This window comes from Passer domesticus, chromosome 25, assembly GCF_036417665.1.
Source record: "Passer domesticus isolate bPasDom1 chromosome 25, bPasDom1.hap1, whole genome shotgun sequence".
Taxonomy (NCBI): Eukaryota; Metazoa; Chordata; class Aves; order Passeriformes; family Passeridae; genus Passer; species Passer domesticus.
Window position 1 is genome coordinate 904,030 of NC_087498.1, and position 20,972 is coordinate 925,001.

The window sequence follows — 20,972 nt, forward strand, 5'->3', positions numbered from 1 at the left end:
CCATCCTTGTTTCCTCACACTGGCACCCTCCTTGCCCTCTTTCCCACCGAGGTGGTGGCAGGAAAGCTGGGGCAGGTGCTGGAAAGGGCCCGGGTGCCACGGGCACCTACCGCTATGGCCGAGTTCCTGCGCGAGGCGGTGGGGGTGGAGGGCAGTGAGTTGAGCGAGGAGCTGGCATTGAACTCCTCTGAGCTGAGGTTGTCGGAAGCATCGCTGAGGCCACTGCTGATGGAGCTGCTCTCATCCCAGCTGTGAGGAAAAGGCAGCATCAGACCTCTGCTCAGCCCAATGGGTCCCACCACCCGCAGGATCTCCCTGTTCCAGGGGCCGCCGGGGCAAAAACCAGCTCCTGGCAGTGCCCATGGCAGGGACATGGCATGCAGGGCCCATGGCTGGCTCCAGCCCAGCCTGGCATTGGCTCATGTTCCTGTGGCACACAAGCCTCAGTGACCCTGCTTCTCCCCATTAAAGCTCCGTTGAGCTTTGGCAGGAATGGAGGGACATCTGCAGCTCAGGGAAGCCAGCACTCATGCCACAGCATCACAGCTGGCAACAAGCCCCCAGCAACCTGCTCTGACCCTGGAGGCAGGTTAGGATTGTCAGAAAGGGCAGGACTGCTGCAATAAACAAACCAACTACCCTGTAGCATCCCTCCTTCCTGAGGTGGTCCCCACTCACTGCACCTTACTGCTCCTCTCCAGCCCCCAGCAGCCAGAGGCAGCAAGTCTGGGATCTGCTGCTATGCTGAGGTGGCTGCTCCATGCCGGGGCTCAGCCAAGTGTGCAGAAGCCCATCTGCAGGGCCATCAGTCAGCAGCACACTGGGGCAGCAGCTGCCTGGGTGCCCCAAGGGCACAGCTGGTCCCACAGCACTGGGCTGTGCCCATGTCGATCTGGCACAGGCAGGCAGGGAGCACCTTCCAGCAGGATGAGCACAGCACCTTTCAGGTCAGCAGCTGAGTAGGTCAGTGGAGCCTCGCAGCCTCCCAGGGCCTGTGAGGTGGTGGGGGAGACAACACTGGCACAGGCTGCCCAGAGAAGCTGCAGCTGCCCCATCACTGAAATGTTCAGTCAGGTTGGATGGGGCTTGGAGCAACCTGACCTAGTGAAAGGTGCCATTGGCCATGGCAGGGAATGGCACAAAATGAATTTTAAGGTCCCTTTCTACCCACACCATGCCATGATTCTGTGACAAGCTGTGGCGTCGGAGGGCAGAGCAGAGCTGGGAGCTGCAGCCAGCCCCAGTCCCTGCAAGAGATGCCTGTTTATCTGCATCAGGACCACAGAGGTGCAAGTGATGCCCAGCAAACAGCAGAGCCCCAACAGCAATGGCAGAGCAAAAACAACAGCCACCATCATCCGCGTCAGATGCCCAAAGCTCAAGAAGGAGCAACAAAGGCAGCTCCAACACCATAAGACCTGCACTGAGTGTCTTGCTCTTTCCATAGGGGAGAAGTTAATTGGAGACTGGCCAAAGCCAAGATGGGCACAGCCTCCTGTGACCCCACAGCAGCTTCTGGGACAGAGCCAGCAGGTGCTGCTGCCCAGGAAGGGATTTCAATAGGATCATGCACTCAGGATGTGCTGCTGAGCTTCTCAGCACCAAGCCATGTCTCACCATCAGCTCTATGCCTAGGGTGAGTTCCCACTGGGATGGAAATCCTCACCCCAGCAAAGCCTGCAGCAAACCCCCTCTCCCAGCCTGGCATCACCTGGCAGCAAGTAGTGCCAGGAGTGAGGCCAGGCTTTGTAGGACTGTGTCCTGTGGCAACACAGCTGGGGCCACATGTTGTGCTGGTGTCTCAGTCTGGCTTTTGGGGCCAGGCAGGGAAACCCCAAACACTCTCCCAGCCATGCATGCAACACCCCCAGTGCCCTGGGCATCCAGGGAGCCACTGAGAAAGAGGCAGAGGGTCAGAAGTTAAGCCAAGGCAGGAGGCGACTCCAAATCCTCCTCGACAACCCTGTGCCAAGAAAAGACAACATGGAAGGTCACATCCCAAAATCACTAAAACCACGGCAAGAGGCTGGAGAGACAGCCGCACACTGTGAGGGTGTCTCTGACTCTCTTATGGGCACACAGCTGACGGACCCCCCAAACTGCTACATGCATGCCATAGGTAGCACAGCAAGGAAAGCCTCAAGCCCAGCACCACTGGCCCCTCAGCATGTACAAACTCCCGGAGCATGGCTGAGCCCCGGCACCTCGACAGCCATGTCAGACTGTCACTCCCGGGGAAAACTGACCCTCTGCTTTGTGCTCCATCCCCTCCATCTTATCCAGAGCCATTCCCAGCTCCTGCAGACGGTCCCGCACCGAACCTACCCGGCAGCAGCCCCGCGGCAGCTCCCAGGAACGGGGATGCTCAAGGGCAGCGCGTCCGTCCTGCCGCGCTCCGCGGCGCCGGCGGGCGGACAGCCCCGCGGGGGGCGGGACGGTCCGGCCCGGCCCCGGGGATGAGCACCCCGGCCCCAGCCCCGGCGCGGGGAGGCGGTGGCACCGGCAGGGAGCGGAGGATGGACGGGGACCGCGGCGCGGGGCGCGGGGATGCTGCGCCCCGCCCCGGCCGCACCCCGGCTCGGAGCCCCGCGCTCGGCAGTGCCGGGTCAGACCCGACGTCCGGAGGCACCAGAGCCTCGGGAGCCCCGCGGAGGACAGGCCCGGCCGTACTGCAGGTGCGGGGCGCGGGCCGGGGCGGAGGATGGCGGTGCCGGGGCGGAGGATGGGAAGGCCCGCGGGAGCCGCCCCGGTGCCCCGGTGCCGCGGTGCCGGGCGCGGCCGCGCTGCCCCGACCCCCCTGTGCCCCCCCACCCCGCAGCGCGGCCGAGACAAAGCACCGCCCGCGGAGCGGCCCCGGGGCGCGGGGCTTTGTCTGCGGGGCCGAGCTCCGGCCGCGCCCCGCCCGGTGCTGCCCGCTCCCCGCCCGTGCCGTACCTGCTGGCGAGGCGCGGGGCGCGGCGCGGCCTCCCCGCCCGCAGCATCGTGCTGCCCGCGGCGCGGCGCGGCCCCGCCGGGCGGGCCCGAGGGGCGGGGGGCGGCGGGACCGCCCCGCTGCCCGCGCCTTAAAGCGACAGCGGCGCAGGACCCCCTCCGCCGTGCCTCGGCCCCTCCCCGCCCCCGCCGCGACGGCACCGGGGTCCCGGCTCCAAGCCTCGCCCGCCTCAGCTTCGCGACCATGTCTCCAAATTCCGCCCAGCAGCCCACGGCCCCGACCCCTCTCCCTGGTGTCCCCCAGTGTCCCCCCAAATGCCCGTAGAGCCTCTAACCACGATTCACATCCCCAACACACAGCACCAGTGACCCCAAGTCCAGCTCACAATACCAGAGCCAGAGGCCATTGCTCAGCACGGGGCCTGGACCCAGTGCCCCCCAAACCGCCCTGTTCTCTGTCCCCAAAGAAACCACCTCCTCGATATGGTCCCACTGTGGGGTGCTGGGACAGCTGCTCCCAGCAACCTCGGCTCTCATCCCCAGAAAGGACACCAATGCCTGCCCCACTCTGCCTTTCATTGACCAAAACTCCAACTTTTGTCCCCTTTTTCTCTCTCTTTTGCATCACATCAAGAGCCTGTTGCAGGGTAGGGTCCTCACCGGGATGGTAACACCAGGGACAATTTCACCAGCCTGGCCACGTAGGGCAGAGAGAGTTAACTGCAGCCTTGGCAAGACAGACCAGACCCTGCAGGCTGGGAAGTAACTAATTCCTTCCTTGAAGCAACGGCAACGCCTCTTGGCTCCTTCCCCACTGTCCCATCACTCACCACAGAGGGCTTGTCCCAGCATGGCATGGCAGGACAGGGGTACTTGACCATCCCCGTCCCCACGGATCAGCTCGTGCCCACAGCCACCAAGCCCCGGCAGGAGCTCACGGCCAGGGGCTGCTGGTGCAGCCAGCCCTGCGGTGAGGTTACGGCCCCGCGAGCGCCAGTGGGTGCGGCGGCACAGCCCGTCCAGCCCTGCATCCCTCCGGCCTGGCACGGTGCCCGATGCTGTCCCTTCCCTCCTCTCCTCCTGGCTGTCTGCCTCAGCCCCGCCACGGCCGGCTCAGCAATGCTCAGAGCAGCCTCTGCTGGGCACAAATCTGGGCATCCCGGGTGCAGGGGAGCCAGCCCGGCACAGCCCAGCACTGCAGCCCCTCTGAAAGGCAGTTTGACCCCGCCAGAGCCACGGGCCTGGTGTGAGATGACAGCAGAGAATCACTGCTGGCCGGTCACAGCAGACCCTTGGGCACCAGCACAGGCACTGAGCCCCACAGAGAGGTGTACCCCAGCACATCTCTCAGCAGAGGTTGCTGTTGGAGCTGGACGGTTTTGAACTCCCCTTGCTTCACCTGTCTCACACCAGCACAGACACCTGCCCATGTAACACCCCGGCCCACTGGCACAGCCAGGGTTCTAGACACTCACATCCCTGCGAGGCTAGTCCAGCTAGATCCCCACTGCCGTCCTGAAGCCCACCCTGGGTGGAAGCAAGTCCTGGTCTGCCCTGGCCCCTTCCTCCTGTGGCAGGGGAGGAAATACAGAATGTGCACTGAGGGGGTCCCACACCCCACATCAGCAGATCACTGGCACTGAGGGGGCTCTGTGGCACTGGTGCTCCCAACCCCAGCCTCATGCTGTGACTTGAAATAGGAGCAGAGAGGAAAGCACAGGCACAGCCGGGGCTCTTCACACCCTCCCCCTCTCCTCCACTTAATGGGGCAGAAAAAACAATTAGCTTTATAAATCCCGTTGAGGGGGTTGGGAGCTCCCCATGGATGTGGGCAGGGCGGGGCTCTGCATCTCCCTCACATCCACATCAGGAACCGGAGTGTAACAACACTCCCTGACTTCCCTGATCCCCACAGCCCTGTAAACCCCTCTGTACCCTCCAGGATGCCCCCAAGACCGGCAGGTACCCCCTCAGAGAACTCCAGCCCCTATAGAGGGTCAGGCTACCTTGACCCTAGGTGTCTTCTGCTTGTATTTCAGGTACTGTGATCTGGCACCTTTCTCCAAAGCTGCATTCAGAAGAACAAGGATCTGCAGAGATCTGGCAGATGGGGAAACTGAGGTAGGGAAGGGGGATCTGACTTGCCTGAGCTCCCCCAGTAGAAGAGGATCAACATCACATCCCGCAACTGATTCAGGATCCCATTCTCCAGGCAGCACTGCCTCTGGTCTCTGGCCCCTCAGAACCCTGAGGGGTGCAGAGGACTCTGCCATAGGACCCTTGAGTGTGTGTGGTCCCTGCAAGGGGGGACCTGTGGCCAGGCTGTGCCTCCACCCCAGCCCTGCGCCATCAACTGCACTAACAGTGGGGTTGATTTCCCCGCAGCAGCGAGGCCGAGGCCATGGGGGGGTCAGCCAGCACTCACTGCCTGCTGCAGTGACATCAGCCATGTACCCCAACCCCACTCCTGGCTGAGGGCTCACTTCTGCTCACCCCTGTGCTTCCCCCCACATGGTGGAAACCCTGGAGGAAATGTGTCCCGGTGCGGGGATCTCTGCTGGCAGTTTCGGTGACATGTGGAGCCTCACCCAGGCCACGGCAGCACCCGGGGCTGCAGAGGCCACGTGTGATGCTCAGAGAGTCCCAGGGCAGTGCCGGGGTGGGGAGCGGCGTGACTCAGCTTGGTTGTGAAATTCCTATTTTTCCTGTTGTCTGGATGAGCTGGTGACCTCGGACACCTCAGTCCACAGCGGCCAGGCTCCTCCACAGGCGGCAGGGAGGCACATGGTAAAGCCAGGTCTGGAGGTCCCCAGGTGGCATGCAGAGAGGGTTTGGGTTAGATTCTCCCCAGCAGCTTTCCCCAGGGCACATGGGTGTGTGAGATCCAACCCTGTGCTCGGCTCTGCCCTGTGTCCACATCCAGCCTTATCAACAAGCCTCAGGGGCCAGCAGCTTCCTGCATCTTGGGCGTGCACTGACCCCCTGTACCCCCAAGCCTCACAACCCCAGGATTCCCTTCCCAAAACATGCCTCATGCAGCCGCTGTCACATCTCCAGGGGCCAGGGATCAGCACTGGGTGCCTCAACCCAAACCCCAAAGGACGGAATTGCTAGAAAGCAGGACACAGGAAGGCTGTGGTGCTCCAGTGGTGCTGATGCCCAGTGGGGTCCTGGGGCCCCTTTCTGGGAGCGTCCCCTGTACCCAGCTGGCGGGAGGAGCTCGCCAAGCCCAGCACGCGGCGCAGCCCAGCAAATATTTATAGAACATTGCTCCCTGGCCAGCCAGGGTCCCACACACACGCCAGGCCACGTGCAGGGCCACAGCCATGCCCCATGGGACGTCCCTGATGAGGAATGACTTCATGGGCTCACTGGGACAGGCCATGGGGTCATCCTGGACTAGCCAAAGTGGAGCAAGGGGCGTTCGAGGGAAGGGAGCAGGCTCCAGCGGCAGTCCTGCCTGGAGCAGGAGGAGGGCGGCCGCTCCCCTGCTGCTCCTGGGGAGCTGAGCCAAACATCTGCTCCCGCCTACGGGCTGGCCGAGCCCGAGGAGCTGCGAGGGAGCCGGAGCCAGGCCAGCCAGAGCGCAGCGGTGTCAGCTCCAGAGCATCCCTCCCGGGAGGATGCTGCTGGCAGCCCCCAGCTCTGCTGGAGGGGACCACAGGCTCTGCAGTGCTTGGCTGCCAGCAGCACCATCACAGTGACCTGGGACGGTGCCTGGGGTGTGCCATGGGCTAGCAGCATGCCCTGTGCTCCCAATTCCAAAAGCTGCTGCCTCAGCTCTGTTTCATGCCCACAAGCAGAGTCAGGGAAGTACCCAGCTCATGAGGGTGCAGGTGCTGCCACTGCTACGGTGGAATACAGTGCTGCCTCCCATTCTACCTCCAACAAATGAGATGCAAAAGGACATCCTGAAAACACAGCAGTCCCAGGATCACACAAACATTCCCCCAGTGCTCTGGAAGCCCCAAGGGACATGCAGAGCCCCGGGGACTGGCTCCAGAGCTACGCCCCCACACCACAGCACTGCAGCACACACAGACCATCATCACTGCTCCTGCAGCCACCGCAGCAGAAGGTGCTGACTCAGCAGCCAGCCCCGCTAGCTCCCTCTGCACCCCATGAGCTCCTGACTGCAGCAAAGCCATGCAGCATCCCACTCACTCCCACCGTGACCCAACTGGCACTAGGAAACACCCAGGAATAGTGCTGAGCCACTACCCAGGACACATCACATCAATTCAGGTCAGGTTCTGGGCACACACGGCACGGGCAGGCACGCCAACACGGGGCCACACTGTGGTGGCACTGCTCAGACGTCCAGGACATGGCCAGAACAAAACCAGACCAAACTTGGCTTGCACATCGTGCTCCATGCTCCTCTCCACTGCCTGGTTCACATGCAGATCTGCACACAAAGGCACCCACACCATGGCTATGCAGACAGAGACGTCCCTGGGGAAGCTCCCAGTGGAGTGACCTTGTTGGGGTGACCTCCAGTGTTCAGGAAACAACCCCAGTTTAGATGAGTGGGAAAGCATCACAGGTGGCACCGAACCCTTCCTGGAACTGGCCTCAGGGCAGGGAACAGCAAGTGGCCACTGAATAGTGGTGGGTGGGAACCAAAGATGATCAAGGAAGGGAGTAAATATGTTTTAGTGATGGAGCAACAGCCCAAGACTGGGTGCTATCTCTGCACATGCCCTGCCTAGGCTGCAAGGACAGGCAGGACAGGGCAGGAGAGCAGCAGCATCCCTTCCATTCCTTCAGTCATCCCAGACATTCTTGTAGGTAGTTCCTGTGCCAGGTCCCTGCCTTGATGCAGTGCACAAGGAGGATATAGTGACTTTGGGAACAAAAGGTATGTGCTGCCGAACAGGGGCCCAAAGCAAGAGCTTTCCAGACCCTGAAACCAGCAGCAGGTAGAGAGAAGTGGCAAGTGGCATGCCGATGGAGGGAGGCACAGCTGGGCGAGGAGCCAGGATCGGTACATTTGGCTAACACAGGAATGCTGCTGGGTGTCCCCAGCCAATCCCTGCTCAGACCTGACCATCCCACTCCCTCTCTGAGCTGGGCCTCAAGTCCCCCACAGCCTCTTTGGCTGGGCTCACCCCGACCTCCACCCGGCTGAATCCACCTCAGTACCTTGCGGGCAGTCCCCTTGCCCCAGCCGTGTCACCTACCTCAGCGCTCGCTCCCTCCAGTCTGCTTCCCCGCCGAGCCACGGGGGCGCCGGGGCGCATCCCACAGCCCCACAGTCTCCAGCAGGGACAGGGACGTGTCACCGCGTCCTCTGAGCCGTCTCTGACCTACTGCCCTACAAGCTGGGGCGTGCGCCGGCGCGGTGCAGGGGCCGCTGCCCCGCGGCCCGGGCTGGGGGCTGCTGGCCCCATCTGCAGCAGCCGCCCCTGCCCGGTGCATTAGCAGCACCGCGAGATGGGGCCTGCGGCACTGCTGGCTTTCTAGGTCAGAGCCAGCGAGGAGGCTGCGTGAGGGGCTGTGCTGGGTGAGGGGAGGCTGGGTGAGAGGCTGTGCTGGGTGAGGGGCTGTGCTGGGTGAGGGGCTGTGCTGGGTGAGGGGAGGCTGAGTGAGGGGGCTGTGCTGGGTGAGGGGCTGTGCTGAGTGAGGGGGCTGTGCTGAGTGAGGGGCTGTGCTGGGTGAGGGGCTGTGCTGGGTGAGGGGAGGCTGGGTGAGGGGCTGTGCTGGGTGAGGGGAGGCTGGGTGAGGGGCTGTGCTGAGTGAGGGGGCTGTGCTGGGTGAGGGGCTGTGCTGAGTGAGGGGCTGTGCTGGGTGAGGGGCTGTGCTGGGTGAGGGGAGGCTGGGTGAGGGGAGGCTGGGTGAGGGGCTGTGCTGAGTGAGGGGCTGTGCTGGGTGAGGGGCTGTGCTGGGTGAGGGGCTGTGCTGGGTGAGGGGAGGCTGGGTGAGGGGAGGCTGGGTGAGGGGCTGTGCTGAGTGAGGGGCTGTGCTGGGTGAGGGGCTGTGCTGGGTGAGGGGCTGTGCTGGGTGAGGGGAGGCTGGGTGAGGGGAGGCTGGGTGAGGGGCTGTGCTGAGTGAGGGGCTGTGCTGGGTGAGGGGCTGTGCTGAGTGAGGGGCTGTGCTGGGTGAGGGGCTGTGCTGGGTGAGGGGGCTGTGCTTGTGTGAGGGGAGGCTGGGTGAGGGGCTGTCCTGGGTGAGGGGGCTGTGCTGGGTGAGGGGCTTTGCTGGGTGAGGGGCTGTGCTGGATGAGTGCTCCTGGCCAGCTCCTTGTCTCATCTGGCTCTCAGGAGTAGGGAATGCTCCTGCTCTGCTTCCTGGGCTCTGCACCCAGAGTGTGCAGGCTCCTGGACAGGGCACCTCAGTGTACCCCAGCACCCAGCCAAAGACATGCTCTGGGACAGAGACCCTGCCAGTGCCCACTCTGGGAGACACCCCCAAGTCCTGCTGTGGGGCCATGAGGGATGAAGCTGTGAAGCTGTGTCACTACATGGCTCTGTGCCCACAATGACCCTGGTGAAATGGCTGATCCCCATGAGATGCCCCTGTGGATAAAGGAGTCCTGTGCTGCCCTGGCTCACTCCTGAACCCTTTCTTGGGGAGTGCAGAACCCAGTCTGTCTCTGGCATGGCAGAAAACTCCAGGCACATCCAGGAATCCCCATGCTGGGGACTCTGCACAGGAACAGGGACTGTGGCACCTGGCCATGGCCCAGCTCACCATAGCACTGACAGCCTCACTCACACCAGGGGATTGTGGTGCTGCCAGGCCCTCCCAGAGGCTCAGCCATGTAGGGATCCACCCCCAAAGCTTGTACCTTCCTGAAGGAGAAGTAAATTCTGCCCATAGCAGTGCAGGGCTGAGCTGTCCTGGGTCTCTGACCCTGCCCACACTCCCCCTTGCTCAGTGATTGATGAATACAAAGTGTTGCTCCAGTCACCCCTCCCGGCCCTGCCTCTGAAGCCAAGGACACCCCAAGGTTATCCACCTGCATGAGTAGCACCAAGATGAGACAAGGAGGGAGATGGGGAGCAGTGTACCCTTCATCCCCACAGCCAGCCCTGCTGCAGCCTCAGCCATCCAGGGCAGCCCAAATCCACCCCACTGCCAAACACACCTTGCAGTCCAGTGGTGACATGGGACCTCTGGGCTGCCAAGCAATAGGTTAAGATCTAAGGAGGGTCCATGTTGAACCAGCACAAGGCTCCCTCATTCACAAGCACAGGGCAGCCCCCAAGGTCACATACCCATGGGGAGGATGGGTCTGACACCCACAGTGTCACAGACACTCAGCCCACAGCTGGAGCATGCAGGGGCAGAAGCCAGCAGATAGCCAGTGTTGTGTCCCCTGCAACTGCAACAGGCACCTACAGGGAGCACTGGCCCCAGGAGGGGTGTGAAGCCACAGTGTGGCTCTATCCTGCACCAAACTATGTGACTACAGCCACTCTAGGAGGGCCAAAGCAGAGCTGTCAGGAGGCCAAATACCTCATCAGGCTCTGGGACAGCTCAAATGCCCAAGTTATTTATTCTCTGCTGTGCTGAAACAGGAAACCTCCAACGTGTTCAAACCCTGGACTCTTGCCAGAGTCAGGGGCACCTCAACAGCGCGGCAAGAGCTGGACACATCTGGCAAGAAAACGTGAGCTCTGGGAGTGCTGGGTTGTGCCCATCTGGCAGGAGATGCCCCTGGCCCCATGGGTGGAGCGATGGAGACTGATGGGGGTCCCAGAAGGAGGGACTCCCTACTCCATGTGGAGTCATCCATCAGCAATGATGCTTTGGTGCCCAGTTCTCACGGGGCTGCTGAGATCTGACCCATCCTGTCCCACCATGGACCACCAGGAGTCTCACAAGACGTCCCCACAGTGCCTGGGTCACAGGAAGCCACTCAGACTGACTGGTGTAAGCTGAAGAGCACTTCTGAAAGCAGCAGCATTCACCCCAGCAGAACTGTGGCTCAGGGCTTCTGCAGCTACAGGCCATGCACTTTTCTCAGCCTCCTGCTCCAGGAACACCCAGATCCAGTTGGACACTTCCCACATGCTGGGAGAGCAGCTCATTCTGGCCCAGAAGCACATTAGCCCCCAGAAGACCCAGCTGGCCCAGCAGCACCAGCACTGCTAGCAGGGAAGCATCTCCTGGGTTGTGGGGACATGATCCAGTCCTAACCAGACTGGCTGTAACCTACGTTCCATTCCATCCACCCCCACTGTGCCAGCTGTTCCCCACCGCCAGCCGAAGGGGAGCGGCTGAACCTCCTGGAGAGCCCCGGCCTGGGCATGAGTCCCCACAGGCACGTACCCCGTGGTGATGTCGTCATCCTCCGTCAGCGTCTTCCCCATCAGGTCACTGTCACTCATGTACCCCGACTTCAGCTCCACGTCGTCGCTGTCCAGCGCCTCGACCAGCTCCAGGCGGGAGATGTGGCTCAGCTTGCTGGGGCTGCGCATGGGCATGGTGTGCGAGTAGTGCGCCCGCTCGCCGTGCATGTACCAGCTCGGCGTGCCCTCGGAGCGGCACGTGCCCCCCACCGACGGCGCGTCCCCCGCCTGCAGGCGTGGGCTGGACTGCCCGTAGCGCCACGACAAAGGGGAGGAGCGGTTGGAGAGGCTGGAGACACTCCGTGGGTTGGCTTCATCACTGTCATAGCAGGTCATCTCGAGGGAGCTGTGGGGACAGACAGTCAGGGAGTCAGGGCAGGGCACAGGGGGCAGTGGAGATCTGTGCCCTGCCTCACCCCCCCAGAACTGGGTGAGCAAGTGCTCAGATACCAAAACTGCCCATTTGAGGCAGCCAGGCAAGGCCAGAGGCTCCCAGGACTGTGGTTGCAGGGACGCTGTCTGTCCTGGACAACTTCCTTCTCACGTGGCAAGGGACAGTCCCCTCCTTCCCTGCCTGGTGCCAGCCCAGTGTCCCACAGTCCAGGACCCACTAGGACATGCACAGTGCTGTGTTTAGTGCCCATGGCTTCCCTAGGGACCGTGGAATAGGACATGGGGTGTGATGTGGACTCTGTGCTCAAATCAATCTACAAAAGCAGCACTCTACCACAGCCCTGTCCACCCACCTCGGAGCAGGGCCGGGGATGCCACCAGGACTGGTGACAAACACACCTGGGAAAGAGATCAGCACCATTCTGGAGACTGGCTCCAGCCCCAAAATCCAGCCATGCTGAACTCACCTAATAGGGCACCTTTAGTGGAAAGCCTGAACATGCTGCCCAGTGTCTGGGCTGCTTCTGCTGAGCCACTTCCCCCCCCAGCACTTCAACACCTGCACCTCAAGATCACACCAGACCCAGGACAGGACAAGCTGGGGTGGTGGCACCGATCTCAGGGAATGTGACATGGGCTGTGCCAGGGAGTGGAGGCTGTGAGTGAAAGGATGCTGAGGGTCAGATCTGGAACCAGTCCTTGCAGCAGCACCTCACACTGAACCCCTCTAGACTGAACCCCCAACATCTGGGCAGGAAAGATGAGCCCAAGAGAGGGCTGCCCAGCCCCAGAGGCTGCTCACAAGCACAGGGCTCTGCAGCCAGCCCAGAGCCCACAAGCACTTCAGAAATGGGGAGTTCCATCACTCCCTGTGCCTCTCAGGGTGTATTTTGGGCAAACAGTGATTCTAAAACTAAATTTAGCTACGAGAAACTATTATTTCTTGGAGCAGCTCCTTGGGAACCCACAGTCCTCAAATTGGCTCCAAACACTACTATCAGTAAATTATTCCCTAGCTTGGATTAAACGTTCCTGCAGGAGCACCCAAAGCCAAACCCAGGCTGCAGCACTGAATCTAAAACAGGGAACTACATAAAAAAAAAGAGGAAGTTTGTTAAAGCGGAACTAAAAGGGGCAGCTAAAAGGGTTTTGTTTTTGTCGGCAGCACAAAGGCTGTTTGAGGATGTGCTCCTGGCAGCTCAGAGCAGATGCCAACCATGTCTCTGAGCAGGAGGAACAGAAGCTTCACCTCGAATCCTGGGTTCAGTTCTGAACTTGTCTCATGACAAGAAAGACATTGAGGGGCTGAAGCGTGTCCAGAGAAGGGCAACAGGACTGGGAAGGTGTCTGGAGCACCAGGAGCAGCTGAGGGAGCTGGGGGGCTCAGCCTGGAAAAAAGGAGGCTCAGGAGGGACTTTCTGGCTCTCCACAACTCTCTGATGGGAGGGGGGAGCTGGGGAGGACTTGGGCTCTGCTCCCAGGGAACAAGGGACAGGAAAAGAGGAAACAGCCTCAAGTTGTGCCAGGGGAGGTTTAGGTTGGATATTGGAGAAAATTTATTTTCTGAAAGGGTGGTCAGGCGCTGGCACAGGCTGCCCAGGGCAGTGGTGGAGTCACCATCCTTGGAAGTGTTTAAAAAACATATGGATGTGGCTCTTGGGAACATGGTGTAGTGGTGAACACGAGAGTGCTGGGGAAATGGTTAGACGTGATGATTTTAGAGACTTCCACCAAGTGTCCTCCAAGTGGCCAGTGAGTCTCCTCAGTGACTCTGTGATTTGATGATTCTCTAAGCCCCAGGGACGTTCAGGCAGCCCAGCTGCCAGGAGTGTGGTGACATGTGTCAGGAATAACATTGTGCCCTAACAAGGCAACAGCAAAGGCTGAGCCCTCAGCCACTGGATGGAAGAACTTAGTGAGGGTAACAAGAGAAATCTGAGGAATAGTTTGTGGAATGAATGAATGAATAAAGAGAGGGCCCAAAGCAGCTACAGGACACCAGCAATGCAGGCACATCCAGAGGACTTGCAGATGACATCTGTATTGGACAGACTTGTAGGAAGTGTTCCCAAGAGCAGAATGAGTGGGTACGTGTGTAATTACAACGTACCAGGGAAGAGCTGACACAGCTTTGGGAAAGGAAAATCTGGCTCACAGCCGCAGAGGAGCTCCTGGAGGGATGCAGAGAGCTGCTGAGGCTGCTGTGGGCTACTGGAATAAAAAAAGCTTCCAAATAAATTCAGCTGTCATGGGATAAGAGGGAAAATCTTCACATGTTTAAGTCCCGCTGAAACGATCAGAGTGCAGGGTAGGGATCCCTGGGCTATCCATAACCATTTTTCTCCATGGCAGGAATGCACCTGAGGCTTCCACCATGTGATGTACTCACAGCTCATCAAAGAAAGGAAGTGATAGTGAAGAGTCAAATCCCACCACAATGATAATTTAATCACCCTTAATGTCCTTGCCCTATTTTCCTAAGACCTGAGCTGAGAAGGATTTCTGAAGGAGCTGAGTGCTGGGGTGAGGAGGGGGGTGGAGTTCAACACTTCGTTTGATGAAAGTGAAATGAACACAACGCAGCCCTGGCCTGGCATGAGCAGTGCTGGGCTCTGACCCAACTCCTGCACTGAGCAAAGGGATGGCAGAGCTGTGATGGATCATTTCAGGAAATGGCCAGCTCAGAAAATACTGTTGTGGCCCCATGCAAATCCCACTGCCACAGTTCTGCTGCTCCTGGCTCAGAAAACATCCAGGAAGCACAGCAAGGGCAATCAAGGTCCAGACATTTGAGGCGATGAAGAGGGAGATCAAAGGGCTGCTTCATCCTGGACACGGCTGGTTGAGGGCTGACATGGGAAGGTCTGTAATGGTGAATGGTGGGTGAAAGGTGGGAGGAAGCTGCTGCTTTTTGTCCCTTCCAAGACAAAAAACATGACCGAGGGAGACCACGAGGTGGCAACACACTCCAGGAGAAGGATGTTCTCGCATCCCTACTTTCCCAACCAGCTGACACCCACACAACCTTGCAAATCCAGAGTGAAGCAGAAACCATGCAAGATCTCATGTGAGTGACCCAGGGGGACACAGGCAGTCCCAGACGTGTGTCAGAGCCCCCTAAGCACAGACACTGTGCTCTGGTTGTCCACGCAGTGCTCACCCTGTCCCCATCCCCACCATTCCCTCGCTCCGGTCTGGGCAGGACACACCCTCTGCTCCTGGGCTCTGGCTGAGAGTTCCTCCATCATCACCCTACACAGAGCAGAAAAACTAAGTCTCAGATAGGGATGGAGCCTCTGGTGCAAACTGGGGTGGGTACAGGTGATATATTCACCTCTGGTGGTCCATTCAGGGTGACCTGACCACTGGGAACAGACCTCGTCCCCTCTCTCTGCTCTGTCAGCTCCCCTCACTGCCACCACCCCCCAACCTTTACTGTCCCAGAGCACTTTTGGGGACAGGACTCTGCTGCAGCACTACATGACACCCCACGGATTTGGGGGCTTCTCTGCAAGCCTCCATGCACAGGGTCCCCAGGTCACAAAGCACCACTGATTCCCTTCCACCCACACGGCCCTCACCAGGAGCAGAGCTGCTTCCCATCTGCTCCAGGAAGGAGACTGACTGTGGAGAAGGGGTGTGGGGGGGGGGGCTCCGGTTCTGGGGCCTCACCTGTGAGACACCTGAGAGCCCCTGAGGCTGGACATGGTCTCCTCCAGGTTCTGACGTAGGTCCAGCACATTCTGCACTGTCCTCTTCCTCTGGGACTCGGGGTCTGTGGAGAGACAAGGTGACGGCTTTAATGGGGTGGATGGATGGATGGATGGATGGATGGATGGATGGATGGATGGATGGATGGATGGATGGATGGATGGATGGATGGAGCACCCCCCTGCCCATGGCCATGACTAACAGCCCTGGCTCTGCCCATCAGGAAGGGACAAGGCAAGTCTGGCACCAGGCTGGAGCTGCCCCACCCTGAAATGCCACTCCCAAGCATGCAGCTGGGGTGGTGATGTCTAATCCAGAAAGGATGAGCTGGCAGAGACTAAGTGGGGCCACAGGACCCACGCAGGTGACAGGAGCAGCAGTCCTAGAAGAATGTCCCCAAACCTGCCCCTGCATCCCCCAGGCCCCAGGGGTGCTCCAGCTTGGAACATGGGTGCTGGAGCAGCATCACTTGGTGTGCAGCCAGGGGGACTGAGGGGATGTCGGGGGCCGAGGACACTGAGACCCACTCATGAAGGAGTGGCTGCTTCTGTGCAGGGCTGGAGCAGCTGGTGGGATGAGCCCCCACAGGCACAGCCCAGAGCTGAGTATCCCTAACCTGGGACTTCTCCATGTATACACACCCACGTCATGGATGTGTACACACACATGCACGCCATGCACGCCACAAAATGCACATGAGCACACGCATCTACCACATCACAACCACTTGTGCACATGTGCAGATACATACAGGCAGGTCCACAAACACTTACATACACCTGCACACACAAACGTGTGCACAGTGCCCAGAGACACTGCATGGATGTACGAGAACACAGACGCCTGCACAGAGGAGGGGGCCACTCCTGGCACAGCCCCAGCAGTGCTGTGGGCTCGGGGCCACGGCTCCAGCTCTGAGTCCCTGTCCCATTCAGTGCACCCCAGGCACTAACAGCCGTGCCACTGCGGCTTTGATCCCTGATTTCAGCCTTTCAGCTGCAGCCTGCCACGGATCTGCAGTGACAGCAGGCGTCAGGACATGGGATGTGGCTCCTCCTAATGTAACGTGGCAACCAGTGCTTCAGGATTTGCAACGGCACCGGCACCATGTGAACTGCAGGGACAGGGGGATGGGGACACTGACAGCACACACCCCAGTGCAGGGACATGAGGATGGGGACACTGACAGCACACACCCCAGTGCAGGGACATGAGGATGGGGACACTGACAGCACACACCCCAGTGCAGGGACAGGGGATGGGGGACACTGACAGCACACACCCCAGTGCAGGGACATGAGGATGGGGACACTGACAGCACACACCCCAGTGCAGGGACATGAGGATGGGGACACTGACAGCACACACCCCAGTGCAGGGAGAGGGGATGGGGGACACTGACAGCACACACCCCAGTGCAGGGACAGGGGGGTGGGGACACTGACAGCACACACCCCAGTGCAGGGACAGGGGATGGGGGATACTGACAGCACACACCCCAGTGCAGGGACATGAGGATGGGGACACTGACAGCACACACCCCAGTGCAGGGACATGAGGATGGGGACACTGACAGCACACACCCCAGTGCAGGGACAGGGGATGGGGGACACTGACAGCACACACCCCTGTGCAGGGACAGGGGGGTGGGGACACTGACAGCACACACCCCAGTGCAGGGACATGAGGATGGGGACACTGACAGCACACACCCCAGTGCAGGGACAGGGGATGGGGGACACTGACAGCACACACCCCAGTGCAGGGACAGGGGGGTGGGGACACTGACAGCACACACCCCAGTGCAGGGACATGAGGATGGGGACACTGACAGCACACACCCCAGTGCAGGGACATGAGGATGGGGACACTGACAGCACACACCCCAGTGCAGGGACATGAGGATGGGGACACTGACAGCACACACCCCAGTGCAGGGAGAGGGGATGGGGGACACTGACAGCACACACCCCTGTGCAGGGACAGGGGGGTGGGGACACTGACAGCACACACCCCAGCAGCTCCCCACAAAGGCACAGCCACATGCCAATGCTCAAGCAGGGCTCCTTGTGTGTTCCTTGTCCCCATCACACTCTGGCCACGCCTCAGGCAGCACCCATGGGTGCTGCCCCGTCCCCAAGCTCCCCTTGCCCACCTTCCTGGGGCAAGAGCACCTCAGACCAGTGAAGCAGCCCTGATTTACACATGAGCCTGGAAGGGGGTGACAAGCAGGAACAGCCTGATGAGACGGGTTCAGTGAAGCAGGTTAAATCAGTGGTAGATGAGGTAAAAGGGCTGGTGAGCCCACAGGCACCCAACATGGCCAGCCACATCAGAGCATGAGGACACCCATCCCTCCATGTTCCAATTACCCCAGTCCAGCTCCCAGAACCTGGCTCAGCAGGATACAAGTCATTATTAACTCATTATTAAATCTCCATTGTGGAGATTAGAGGAGTCAATCAAAGGCACAGAAGCTCCAAGTGCATGTTACAATGCAACTGACCCACATCCCCAGCTTCACCACTGCACCAGTGGAGGAGTTAATCAAAGGCAGAGAAGCTCCAAATGGTCCCCAGAGCCACAGGATGGGGATGCACAGGCAGTACAGGAGAGGGATGGAGCTGAGGTGGCTGCACACATGGAACGAGGGTGCAGGAGAGGCTTGAGAGGCCCTCAGTGCTGAAGGGTGGCACCCACCTTGCCCTGCAGCCAGAGACAAGGGGACACCATGCCTGTCTGGTGGGGCAAGAAAGGATCATGTTTGCACCTCAAAGGTGCAAAGTCCTGCCCTCAAGTTGCCTGCAAAGATGGATTTTCAGGCTTGAAACTGCAGGGCAGGAACCTGTGGCCAGGTCCCCGGCTGTCACACTGCAGTGTGTAGGGCAATGGCAGATTTGGGCCCCTTGAACCTCAGGGAACAGTGTCCCCAGGTGGGTCTCCATGCAGGAAAGGACCTGGCACCTTCAGCTCCTTCACCCTGGCCCCATTCAGTGGGTGCTGTCACCCACACCCAGCTTCCACAGCCAGGGAAGGTGACACGCACACCCCAGCAGTGCCACATCCCTGCAGGCTGCGCCAGGACAGAGTAGGACAGGATGAAGAGTCACTGTTGTCCCCTGGCGCCGGCAGTGGCTCCCACCCTGCCAGCTCGGCAGCGTGCTCCTCCCGGGCATGGCTCCCTCCCAAAACCCCGTCTGCCTCCCCCATGGCCACCCGCAGCCATTCCCCTGGGCACAGAGCCAGCGGGGCTGCTCCAGCCATCCCGGTCCAAGGAGCAGTGGGGCGAGCCTGTGTCCCCAGCTGCCCCGACTGAGGGGCCGCCTCAGGGGCACCTCCTCCCCTGCACTGCTCTGCTGCTGGGCCACCAGTGGCAATAAGCAGCATCCCAGGGCTCAGGGACAGGAATTCCAGGGCAATGGCACCAACCCACATCCCCAGCCTCATCCATTGCCCCATTCACCATCCATGCCTGGATGAGATCACTCCAGTTTTTGGGTGACAGTCCAGGTCACTCTAGACTCCAGGAAAAGCAGCAGCTCTCACCCTGGAAAGAGCCAAACTGGGACCGGAAGAGCTGCTCACCCACCTCTGGCACACACCTTGCTGCCAGCACTGAAGTGCCACCATCCCTGTGTCCTGGTGGTGACACAGGGACTCCTGCAGCCTGTTCCCCAGGCGCAGCAAGGGGCCAGGGGCTGGCTCGGAGCTCACCGAGTCACCGCATGCCAGAGCTGAGTCGAAACCGGAGCCACTGGGAGAGGCTGAAGTGTGGGAACAGCAGGAGAGTGCTGGATTCCTCCCTACATCGATTTAGTAAGCTTGTGCAGCCAGATGTTTCCAGCTGCTGGAGCGCGGAGCAGCAGAGAAGGCTCAGCCCATGCCGTGGCGGGGTCAGGCAGACACAGGCTCAGTGTCCCGGCAGCTATGGCTGGGATGTGCTCCGCAGCACTCCCCACTCCACCGGAGCTGCAGGCTCAGGGACTGATGGCTCCCTGCCCCAGCCCCAGGCTGGCCTACGGCCCCCCAGCAGATCCCACTGCTCTCACAGGCTCTGACCATCCTGCTGTTACAGAGGGAAGGGAGTGCTGCCTCTGGCCCTTTGCCCCCCGTTCTGGCCATCCACAAGATGCAGCCACTGCCTCCAGGCCCTGCACTGGGAGGTGACCAGAGCCCATTGCCCAAATCACTTGCCCCTGTGCCAGGCTGGCTCTCACTTGCCTATACCCTCTGCTGTGCTTGAGCAACTCTCACTCAGCTGAGAGCTCTCACTCAACACTCCTTTCTCAACTGAGCCCTTTCAGTGCTCTCTTCAACATCAGCAAATATGATACAGCTCCACTTGGCACTCGAGGAAACTGAGGCAGGAAGCCTCAGCCCACCCCCAACCACCCCCTCACCTGCAGCCCTCCCTGGCATGGCTTCCAGAGCTGACCAACACATCACACACACTCAGCAACCTGGCACTGTGGGTGCCTGGCCCCGACCCACGCAGTGCCCATCACCCCCATCTCCTGCCTGGCCAAGCTGGGGCAGCAGCAGGCACCATCACCACAAGAAGGAGCAGCTGCAAGTTGGGATACAGAGGCAGCCAAGGAGGAAGAAGAGGAGGAGGAAGGAGGAGAGAGCTGTGCTGGAATGGCTGGCTCAGGGCACAGCACTGTTTGCTGTGAGTCTGGCTGTGATGGGTAGCACAGAACCACGGCTGGACAAGGCTGGGGAGCTCCAGGCTGTGCTCATGTCCAGCTCTCCCTGCCACCTCCCAGAGCAAGTGGCAGCTCCTTTGTCCACATGTCGGGGTGCAGCCCCAGCCCCACAGCTGGGTGCTGCCGACGTGGCCAAGTACGTCAAGGAATGAGGAAATAATCAACTCCAAATGGCTCTGACAGCTCATTTCAAAGAAGCATGTGGCCACCAGCTCCCACTGGAGCGAGGCAGGGCTGCACCCGTGGGACACGTGTGCCCCATGTGCCTTAGCACAGAAACTCGTGTGTGTGCATGTGTGTGTGTCTCTGTGTGTGTGTGTGTGTGTGTGTGTGTGTGTGTGTGTGTGTGTATCATTCTTGTGGAGGCCACATGGCAGAAAGATGCATGTCTGCAGGAGTATCACCTATGCCTGTGACCTTGCACATGTGTCCACGTGTCCATATGCAGGCAATGGGACAGCAGGACATGATACCAACACTGGCACAAGGGTGCCACACTTTGCATGGGTGCACTGTCTGCACTCAGCATGAGCATGGCACTCACACCTGTCTTTTCTTGCCCCCCATGGCCCAACTGGTCTTATTTCAGAGGATCCAACTGGGAAAGGACTCCTGTTGGCCCAGTAAAGATTTCAACAGCAAGCAGGAATTCATCGGGAAAGACCGCGTGGTGCTCCTGAGTCATTCCGGTGGGCCCCTATTACACAGTAGCTGTAACGAATTTCCCCAGGCTGGAAACATTTCTAACTGCTTGCTCAATTTCTTCCAGTGCATTGAAAAATCCACTAATAAACCCTGCAATAAAACCCATTCTCATGGGGCTGTGAGCCTCCTCTGGCCTCGCTGCACTCCCTGGCTCCACGAACCCTCGAGCAGACTCACACTGTTCCCTCCATCTACACCAGCCCCTGCTCCCAGTCCTGTTTGTGAATGA

The 20,972-nt window shown here is 60.1% G+C and overlaps 1 protein-coding gene across 3 annotated transcripts in view; it reads right to left on the minus strand.

The window, feature by feature from the left end:
* Positions 1–20,972, minus strand: part of NAV1 (neuron navigator 1) — a 75,263-nt gene that overhangs the window by 15,335 nt on the left and 38,956 nt on the right. For all 3 annotated transcript variants that reach the window (XM_064399407.1, XM_064399406.1, XM_064399408.1), the window contains 3 exons: positions 15,294–15,396; positions 11,209–11,574; positions 111–249 (listed from right to left, as the gene is read on the minus strand). In XM_064399407.1, coding sequence (XP_064255477.1) covers positions 111–249; positions 11,209–11,574; positions 15,294–15,396 — 608 coding nt within the window. The remainder of the gene's footprint in view (positions 1–110; positions 250–11,208; positions 11,575–15,293; positions 15,397–20,972) is intronic.